At 43.6% G+C, this 10,851-nt stretch overlaps 1 protein-coding gene across 1 annotated transcript in view; it reads left to right on the top strand.

Moving 5' to 3' along the window:
* The window catches only part of USP43 (ubiquitin specific peptidase 43), a 52,718-nt gene that overhangs the window by 1,134 nt on the left and 40,733 nt on the right, over window positions 1–10,851 (top strand). Inside the window, exons 3-4 of the mRNA XM_010843194.1 lie at window positions 3–248; window positions 8,802–8,933. Of these exons, the coding sequence (XP_010841496.1) occupies window positions 3–248; window positions 8,802–8,933 (378 nt within the window). The remainder of the gene's footprint in view (window positions 1–2; window positions 249–8,801; window positions 8,934–10,851) is intronic.

Genomic DNA, 10,851 nt, shown 5'->3' with positions numbered 1-10,851 from the left:
AGCCCCAGCTCCCCGCCGGCGACGGGGCGCGGCCCCCGGGAGCGCAGGGCTTGAAGAACCACGGCAACACCTGTTTCATGAACGCCGTGGTGCAGTGTCTGAGCAACACCGACCTGCTGGCCGAGTTCCTGGCGCTGAGGCGCTACCGGGCGGAGCCCGGCCGCGCCGAGGTCACCGAGCAGCTGGCGGCGCTGGTGCGCGCGCTCTGGACTCGCGAATACACGCCCCAACTTTCCGCGGAGTTCAAGGTAGGCAGCGCCCGGCGGCCTCCAGTCCTCGCCGCTCGGCGGCAGCCGCGCTCCGGCCTTTCGCTTTTCCCTTCTGGACAAGTGGGTGCTCCATCAGGAAGGGGGCTTCTTGGGGACTTCTCGAGATGACAGTTACCAGTTCAGCCTGGGATTATCGCTTTTGTTTTGAGCTGACTAGTGTGTCAGCGCTTGAGGAGGGGGAGTGCCGGGAGCTGGTAGGTTTGAGTGTATACAACATTTCTGTGTTCAGCAAACGCTAGGTGAAGCCTCGGAGGGTTGGTTCTCACGCCAGGTATGGAATTTACAGTCTGGTTTCCAATGCGGTGCGGGGAGTCAGACTTTCAAGGCCAGGGCCTGGGAGGAAGGAGGTGAATGACGAGAAGGACGCAGCCAGGCAAAGATCTAGGCATAATCCAGGGAGGAGGAACAGCAAGTATCAAGACCAGAGGCCTGAAGGAGCTGAGAGTTGGAGGCATCAAAGAAAACCAGGGTGGCTGTTGCCCAGGAGAGTAGAGTGAGGTGGAGATGAAGTTGACCAGATCATGTAAGGTTTCGGAGGCAGTGGTAAGGAGTTTGGATTTCAGTCTAAGCCCAAGGCAAGCTGAGAACCTGTGCGCCAGGTACTGCACTGAGTGCCAGGGAAACAGAGTGGATCTGCTACATCAGAGATGGCATCCTTTTGTTTAGTGTGAATCAAATCCCCTACGATGCATTAGCATGGGTTTGTATCCTTTTTCCCTGGGGTCATCTCCTTACTGGGGATGCTGCAGGGTCAAGAGACTTTGGAAATTCTGTGTATCACTTTGTCCAGGATAAAAACCCAGCGTTTGTTTGGGGTCCCAGTTGGATGAAAGAGTCCTGAAAATTGAGGCACATGGCTGGCTTCCTGCTAAAACAACAGCAACAACAATAAACAAAACAAAACCCACAGTTCTGGGCAGAGAGCTGAAGCTCCCTGAAGACTAGGGATTGTTGTTCTTGGGGGAGGAGGAACTTGTCAGTGTTCATTCCACAAGCATCACCACTCTTGAGTTTCAGCCGGAGAAAACAATCCTTGACATGTGACCCACAAGGATGCCAACCCTCACCTTCCTCTCTCCTTCTTTCACCAGGGAAGCACTGTTCTGCAGGCGTCAGGGAGTCAAATGGGTGTCAGTAATAGCTCTTTTGGTAGCATTCACTTTTTAAACGTGAGAGGCAGTGTCCTATGGTGGTGAAGGATACCACCTCTGTGACCTTGAGCAAGTTACTAAAAGCTCAGTAGTGCCTCAGCTTTCCTCATCTGTAAAATGGGACTCTAGCAGTACGTACCTTATTACGGGGATGTTGTGATGATAAAATGAGTTAATTATATTAATACCTCCTTACCTGCAGAGACCAAGAGGAAGGAGGGAGGTAAGCTCTGTGTACCTTTTCTCTTGGTCTTTGCATTCTCATCCAGTTACTGCAGCCATGGAGAGGCAGGAGTAATTGAAAAGTCTTCTGAATTAGTAATCTGTGCCTCACCAGGATTTCCTATGTCTCTTCTGCCTCAAATCCCTAGAGCTAAGAAACTCCTTGTGAGTCTTGGGGGAATTGAAAGATAATCAAACTGTTAATTTGTTAATAAAGGTGATATGGTCCAAATTTTCTTGGGACTTTTCAGGCAGACAGCCTTGGAGACAGTGGAGGAGTCTAGAACAGGGGCTTTTAAACCTTGTGGATTGAAATCTAGGTGGGCTCCTCTGATTTTCCAGATGAGGAAACATTCATTCATTCAACAAATATTGTGTCCAGACACTATACAAAGAGCATGGAACACGCGGTGGGGGATGAATGCAAATCCTGGGAGCTTACGGTCCAGCAGGAGAGACGGAGATGAGTGAAGTAATCCCACTGGCCCATGATTAGAACTGGTGACAAGAACTACAAAATGAAGATGTTCTCTGGCAATTCTGTTATGTGAAAGTGTGAGTTGCTCAGTGGTAGTCTACTCTTTGCGACCCCATGGACTGTAGCCTGCCAGGCTCCTCTATCCACGGAATTCTGCAGGCAAGGACACTGGAGTGGGTAGCCATTTCCTTCTCCAGGGGATCCTCCCTTCCAGGGATCAAACCTGATGGATTCTTTACAATCTGAGACACCAGGCAATTATGCTAGAAGGATTTGATTGTTCTGGGGAGGTGGGGTGAGGAGGCGGGGCAGGGAGACTTCCCAGGAGTGTGAAGCTTTGAGTTGAGTTTTGAGGAATGAAGGGTCAACTAAGGACAAAGGAGGGTGGGGGGGAAAAATGCATTGTAGTCCGGGAGACTGAAACTGCCAGTCACCGAGTGGAGTGGGGCTGGACAGGATAAGTGCTTGGTAAAATGAATTGGTGGTGGTGGTTTTGTCAGTAAGTCATGTCTGGCTACCCCATGGACTGTAGCCAGCCAGGCTCCTCTGTCCATGAAAGCCTATGTGGCTCGGGGGAGGAGCTGGAGAATTCGTTGGGGACAAGCCACAGAAGGTTGTATGAAGGAGTTTGGTCTTTAAGAGGGATTATTAGCTTTGAACTGAGGAAGAGAGGAAGTTGAGAAGCCAGCATGCTGGAGTGTGTGACCCCAGCCCAGGCACACAAATGGGATGGGTTTGTGGGGGTCCCCCTCCTCGGGCCCTGAGTCACCCAGCCTCCTACTGACAGTAGGACCACTGTTTTATGAATAAATACATTAAAAAAATCCTGTTCCAAAATACTTTGATTTCTTGATGATGTAATTAAATATGTATAACTAAAAAAAAATGAAAAATACTAAAATGTGTTAAAAAAAAAAAAAGATCCGGAATTCCTCCTTCTAGAGATAACCATCATTAGTGTGTTGATGTGTTTCAAATCATGTACAAACAATTGGAAATTCTAGTTTTGTATCCTGCTGTTTTCATGTAAGTATTAACTTGAGACTTTCTCCTGGTCATTAAAATGTTCTATGAAACAGTTTTTATTAATAATGATTGTATGTTATTTCACTAAATGATCCAATTGCTAGGGAGACTTTTTTTTAATATAAATTTATTTATTTTAATTTGAGGCTAATTACTTTACAATATTGTACTGGTTTTGCCATACATCAACATGAATCCGCCACAGGTGTACACGTGTTCCCCATCCTGAACCGCCCTCCCACCACCCTCCCGGTACCATCCCTCTGGGTCATCCCAGTGCATCAGCCCCAAGCATCCTGTATCATGCATCGAATCTGGACTGGCGATTCGTTTCATATATGAGATTATACATGTTTCAGTGCCATTCTCCCAAATCATCCCACCCTCTCCCTCTCCCACAGAGTCCAAAAGACTGTTCTGTACATCTGTGGGGAGACATTTTTATACTGTACAATTTTCCAACTATCATGCTGCATTGAAAATTCTTATATTTAAATCATTGTCCTCAGCTCTGATCATTTCCATACGCTTAATTTCTTGAGTGAAATGACATGGTCAAAGCAAAGATGACTGTTTTGTTCTTTTTTTTGTTTCTTGCTTTTTAAATCAACTTTTAAAGGTATACATTATGCACAATGAAATGCACCCATTTTTAAAAATTGAGTTATATGTGAGATACAACCCTGTGTAGGGTATATATTGATAATATATTGATCTGGTACGTTTGTATTACTGTATGATTGCCAGTAGTAGCATTAATAGATTAATACCTCCATCTCATCATGTAATTGTATTTCTTCTAGTGCTGGGAACATTTAAGGTTTAGTCTCTAGTGACTTTAGTATTTATAATACAGTTTTGTTGTCTATAATCACTGTATAGGTACATTTCATTGTATTGTACTTTGCAGAGACTGTGTTCTTTACAAACTGAAGGTCTGTGGCAACCCTGTGTAGGGCAAGTCTGTCAGTGTTCTTTTTCCAGCAGTATTTGCTCACTTTGTGTCTCTGTGTCGCATTTTGGTAATTTTCACAGTATTTCCAACTGTTTCATTTTTACCATATTTGTTATGATGATCTGTGATCAGTGATCTTTGATGTCATTATTGTCATTGTTTTGGGGGTGCTGTGAATTGCACCCATATAAGATGAACTTAATAAATGTGTGTGTTCTGACCGCTCCACCAGCTGTCTATTCCGCCCATCTCTCTCTCCCCTGGCCTCCCTCTTCCCTGAGACACACAACATTGAAATTAGGCCAATGAGTAACCCTGCAGTGACCTCTAAGGGTTCAAGTGAAAGGAAAAGTCAATCCAAGCGTAGATGTCAGTCACTGTTGTCTTATTTTAAGAAATTCCCGCAGCCATCCTAGGCTTCAGCAGCCATCAACATCAAGGTCAGACTTTTCACCAGCAGCAGATGAAGACTCGCTGAAGGCTCAGATGATGGTTAGCATTTTTTAGCGATAAATGTTTAAGAAAATTAAGGTCCATATGTTGTTTTTTAGACATATTATTGTACGTTATAATATTGTACTATTAAGAGACCACAGAAGAGTGTAAATATCACTTTTATATGCACCGAGAAACCAAAAATTTCACGTGATGTGCTTTATTGAAATATTTGCTTTATTATGGTGGTCTGGAACTGAACCCACCATACCTGATGTCTGCTTGTACCATGTACTAGTCTCCAGAACTTAAATACCTAGTGTTACAAGTACGTACCTTCAACACCTCTCCCTTCCGTCTACCCTCAGCCCCTCATAACCACTATATACTGCTTTTCAATTTTGATATTTTTAGATCCCACTATAAAAGGTGTTATACACTGTTCTTCTCTGTCTTTTTATTTCACTCACGTCATGTCCTCATGGTCCGTCCATGTTGCTGCAAATAGCAGAATTTCTTCTCAGGGCTGAGTAAAAATTTTAAGTACCATCTGATGAGTTTTGATATCTATATAAATCATCTTCCCAATTTTAAGTGTTTATTGCTTTTTAGTTTTTAGATCAACTTTATTGGGCTTGATTATTTTGAGTGCCCGCATTGACAAATTTCCAAAAATGATATCAAGTTGTAGATACCCCAGCAATACATGTTTTCCTGAGTATTAAATATTCTCTCATTAATATGTTGAACAAATAGAAATAGCATCTTGGTTTTAACATTTGTTTGTTTGGAGCCAAGTGTTGGATCTTTCTACGCTTTTTCACTATGAGTGGTTATAAGACTGCTCCTGGAATTGTCTGCTCATGTGGTTTGTCTGAACATTCTGCCTTGGTCATAATGCTCTTTTTTCTTGTTTCTTTAAATTCTTTAACTCTTGTCATACTTGCTGAAAATATTTCCTCCAGACTCAATCCTTCTACCTACAGAAAGTTTTAGATTTATTTGTTTCATACCTTTCGATAAACATTCTGTGTTATGTACTTCTGATTTTTCTATGGCTATTTAAGGATTTCAGCCATCTGGAATTTATCTTAGCTTATGTGTTTGAGGATCAATTTTAGACCAACAATTTTAGAAATGCAGTATGCCTCAAGTGATATACCAGAGGCATTGCTTTTTTAAAAAACAAGGATACCTTCATCACTTGTATGTTTTGGAAGTTCTGGACAAAACAGTAAGACATGAAATGGAAACAGGATAAAAAAAAAATTTTTTTTCTGGAAGGGAAACTACTGAATCGTTCGGGGAATCCATGTTTTAGAATTATCACTGTCATTAATAGGGTCAGGTACTAGATAGTCAAAAGCAAGACCCTTTTAGAAACATAAAAATGAGATTTCATTCCTAAAAACCAGAAATATGAAATAACTAGGAATACTGCTTAAACATGTTGTAAATTATCAGTGATGAGAAGGAGAAACACACATATGGGTAAGAGCTATGCCATATTGCAGGGTAGAAATACCAAATATTGCCATTCATCCCTCCCATGTTAGGATATAGCTTTAATGCAGTTAGGAAGGGTTTGGGGTGGGGGCCTGACCTTACCAGCAGGCTTGTGGGAAGAAGGGTCTGTCCTGTCCTGCAGGCAGTGGGTGGGCAGGGGGAGCCTCTGGGGGCCCAACTTCCTTCTAGATGGGTATTGTCATCTGGGTGGACAGGAATTAGGACTCAACAGTGGGAATGGGACTCTGGAAGGCGCAGTCAGGAAGCCAGAATCAGAACTCTTGACTGATGTGGGTGTGAGAGGGACCCTGAAAGAGGACTCTGACATTAAAACAAAGAGCTGATTTTAGAGATTTCCAGCTGGGGGGTGCTGGCTGCTCCCCCAGAATGGAATGTTGGTGCTAATGATACAGGTTTGAGGGTGACTGGGGGGTACAGTTGCCAGCAAAATACATGATGCCCGGCTCCATTTGAATTTCAGATTAACAATAACTTGTTAGTCAAAATGTATCCCCAGTATTGCCTGGGGCATAGGAATACTTCTACCACAAACATTACTCATTGTTTATCACGTATTCATGCTTCTTTTTATTTGCGTATTGGGCAGCCCTGCTTGTGTGTGTGTGTGGGGTCAAAGTGCAGAGAAATCTAGACCCTCCAATGTACCCAAGGTAGTGTGCTTCAAATAATAAAAACTCAGAACCAGCATTTCAGTTAATCAAATCTTGAATTTCGCTTCAGCTCATCCTAAAGTTGCCTTTAAATCCCAAAGGAAGATTTAAAAGAAAAAAAGCCCAGGCCCTTTCATTAGGGCTTCCAGGTGGCTCAGTGGTAAAAAATTTGCCTGCCAGTGCAGGTGATACAAGAGATGTGGGTTCAATCCCTGGGTCGGGAAGATCCTCTGGAGAAGGATATTGCAAACCATTCCACTATTGCCTGGGAAATCCCATGGACAGAGGAGCCTGGTGGGCTACAGTCCATGGGGTTGCAAGGAGCTGGACACGACTGAGCACACGGCACACCTTTGATTTGATTGGACGTGGTGAGACCAGCTGGGTCCACAGCTTTGCTCACACTGCTCCCTTGGGTGGGCATGAGCAGAGGACAGACCTGCAGGGAACATATACAAGATGTGCCCTGTACACAGACAAGGGGGGTTGCTTACACTCAAATGCTCATGCTTGCACAAAGAAGACCCTGGAAGGATGCTTAAGTAAGAAAATATTCAGTGTCTTCTTCCTTTTGGGGAGGGGCACCCAGGCAAGGGAAGACTTTTCATTACTGTTCTTTTTATATTTTGAATTCTTTATGTAAAAAGGTGGGTGCATATATTACCCTTTGAAATAAAATTTTTTAAAAGCTGGAACCTGCCTTTACCCAGAAAATGACGAAGTTGCCATATCCTTTAACGGGACAAAGTGAAGGGCGTGGGAATATGAGTGCCGAGAGAGCAGGAAGTCTCGTCCCTAGACTAGTGCCTGGCCTGTGGTAGGCACTCAACAAACACCTATTTATTAAAGGGATGGATGAAGGATTGGCTCACACTGTGATCTAACCACAGAAGAAGTTCAGACTTCTCAAATTCCATTCATTTTAGGAAGAGGCAGTGAAGGAACCACAGGCCTGGTATTTAAGGAATTCCACTTCACTGGGTCATGTGGTCATTCTCAAAGAGGAGAGTTAATTGGGAACGAAGGAAACCACTGCTGAGAGAGCAGGGCCGGAAGCTGTCTACCTGTGGGATGAGCAGAGAGAGCGCGGAAATAGACTAATGGGGGCAGGGGAGCATGGGCCCCAGCACTACAAGGGCCAGAGCTTCAGGGAAGAGAGATAATCATGTGTATCAAAACATTCTACCACATGATCCAGCAATCCCACTCCTGGGTATATTTCCAGGAAAAAAATGAAAACACTAGTTTGAAAAGATACACTCACCTGTTTGTTCACAGCAGCACTGTTTACAATAGCTAAGACATGGCTGTAAACTAAGTGCCCATCAACAGACAATTGGATTAAGAAGATATGGGGACTTCCATGGTGGTCCAGTGGCTAAGATTCCCCACCCTCAATGCAGGTGGCCCAGGTTTGATCCCTGGTCAGGGAACTAGATCGCATATGCTCCAACTAAGACCCCACATGTCCCAGTGAAGACCGGCGTGATAAAATAAGTAAATAAAAGAGATGTAATAGAAACAGACAACGGAATATTGCTCAGCCAAAAAAACAAAAGAATGAAATACTGCCATTTTCAGCAACAGGGATGGACCTGGAGAATATTATGCTTAGTAAAATAAGTCAGACGAAGAAAACACTATACAATATTACTTATGTGTTAGTGAGCTTCCTTGGTGGCTCAGATGGTAAAGAATCTGCCTGCAATGTAGGAGACCCGGATTCCATCCCCAAGTCTGGAAGACCCGCTGGAGAAGGGAATGGCAACCCATTCCAGGATTCTTGCCTGGAGAATTCCATGGAAAGAGAGCCTGGCGGGCTACAGTCCATAGGTTGCAAAGAGCTGGACACAACTGAGCGGGCTTCTTGAAATACAAAGACAAATACCATATGATATCACTTATATGTGGAATCTAAAAAGTTATACAAATGAATCTGTATACAGAGCAGAAATGTATAGGACAGGGAACTCTACTCAATACCCTATAATGACCTATATGGAAAAGAACCTTCCGAAGAGTGGAGATGTATGTATTTGGCTGTTGGAAAGGCCGCATTGCCCCTCTGGTTTTTCTCTGTTCCTTCAGAACGCAGTCTCCAAGTATGGCGCTCAGTTCCAAGGCAATGCCCAGCACGATGCCCTGGAGTTCCTGCTCTGGTTGTTGGATCGCGTGCACGAGGACTTGGAGGGCTCCTCCCGAGGGCCGGGTTCTGACAAGGTCAGTCACCCTCAGAAAACACATTGTGTTCAATTTTAGTTTTTTGCCTTGAACATTTACTCAACTCCTCAAAACTAAATCTTGAAATTCAACTCCGTAGATTTTTGTGTATTCTGGCTGCTGCTCACACAGTACCATTCCCTGCGCCTTCCTCTTTGCCCCGTTTGTTTTAGACCAGATGTTTCCTCCCATCACCGTTCCTCATTCTCTCTAATCCCAGTGATTCGGTGAATACGGTTTCTGTTTGGTTTAAAGTTCGAAAAAAAAAATTTTTCCTTTTCGTCAGTATCCTATGCCTTAGAATGGTCCTGTAAGGCCATCGGTGGTGTTGCTTATTATTTTCAAATGCTACCATTTTAGCTCTGCTTTCTCAGTTACTTATCCTGCAGAGCAAGTGATTCCCAATCATTTTTCTCAAGACACAGGATGGGTGATCTTTTCACGTGTGCCCTCAGCATTCCCAGATTTGGATGAAACCTCAAACCTTTGGGAGTAAGAAAGCCCTACGATCATTTGTAATAGCCACAGTCGGTTGATACATCAGTTATACTCTCTATGGGCTTTGCTAAATAAAGATCAATATTGGTTTCTGTCCTTTTATCTCTCACTTAAGAAAGGAAAAGTGAGTAAATTTATTATACCACGAGTGAGCAAAGTTATCAAAACAATGGCCATGAATAATCCATTGTAATTTAAAAAATGTTTTACAAGCTTTGGTAATGAATCAGTCGCACATTACTTTTGATGTGTCTCAAAACTGGTCCACATCAAGAACCAGCTACAAGAACTGCTTTGCTTGTTTTGTTTGTTTGTTTTACGTCTGGACCATTTTTTCCCATCCCTCTTGCGAATCGATTAAAAAGCCCTTCGGAAGTGTTTCGCTCTTTCACCTGTTACTCTCCCATCTTTACACTGCCTGCTTGGAGACTATTATTGTAGGGTAATAAAGATTGCATGCTAAAATGTTACACAAATGGATCCATCCATGAAACGGAAACAGACTCCCAGACACAGAGAACGGCTGGTGGTTGCCGAGGCGGGGGTGCAGGAAGGATGGATTGGGAGTTTGGGATTAGCAGAAGGATAAACAACAAGGTCCTACTGTGTAACACAAGAAACTATGTTCAGTATCCTGTGATAAACCATGAGGGAAAAGAATACAATAAAGAATGTGTATATATATATATATATAACTGAGTCATTTTGCTGTACGTAGAAATTAACACAACATTGTAAATAAATTATACTTATTAAAATGAGTAGATAAATGAGGGAGAGACTGAATGGCAGTCAGTTTTGTAGGGTGAATGACTCTAGATACCTAGCATGCAGCATGGTGACTGTAATTAATAATACCATATTGAGTGCTAGAAATCTGCTAGGAGTAGATGTTAGGTCCTCTCACTACACACACAAGAAGGGAATTATGTGAAGAGATGGATATGTTTATTGGTTTGACTGAAGTAATTATTTCACTACCTTCAGTTCAGTTCGGTTCAGTTACTCAGTCGTGTCCAACTCTTTGCAACCCCATGAATCGCAGCACACCAGGCCTCCCTGTCCATCACCAACTCCCGGAGTTCACTCAGACTTACACCCATCGAGTCGGTGATGCCATCCAGCCATCTCATCCTCTGTCATCCCCTTCTCCTCCTGCCCCCAATCCCTCCCAGCATCAGAGTCTTTTCCAATGAGTCAACTCTTTGCATGAGGTGGCCAAAGTACTGGAGTTTCAGCTTTAGCATCATTCCTTCCAAAGAACACCCAGGGCTGATCTTCTTCAGAATGGACTGGTTGGATCTCCTTGCAGTCCAAGGGACTCTCAAGAGTCTTCTCCAACACCACAGTTCAAAAGCATCAATTCTTCGGCGCTCAGCTTTCTTCACAGTCCAACTCTCACATCCATACATGACCACTG

This window comes from Bison bison, unplaced genomic scaffold (assembly GCF_000754665.1).
Source record: "Bison bison bison isolate TAMUID 2011002044 unplaced genomic scaffold, Bison_UMD1.0 scf7180017864180, whole genome shotgun sequence".
NCBI classification, from domain to species: Eukaryota; Metazoa; Chordata; class Mammalia; order Artiodactyla; family Bovidae; genus Bison; species Bison bison.
This window is presented reverse-complemented; position numbering and strand designations above follow the sequence as displayed.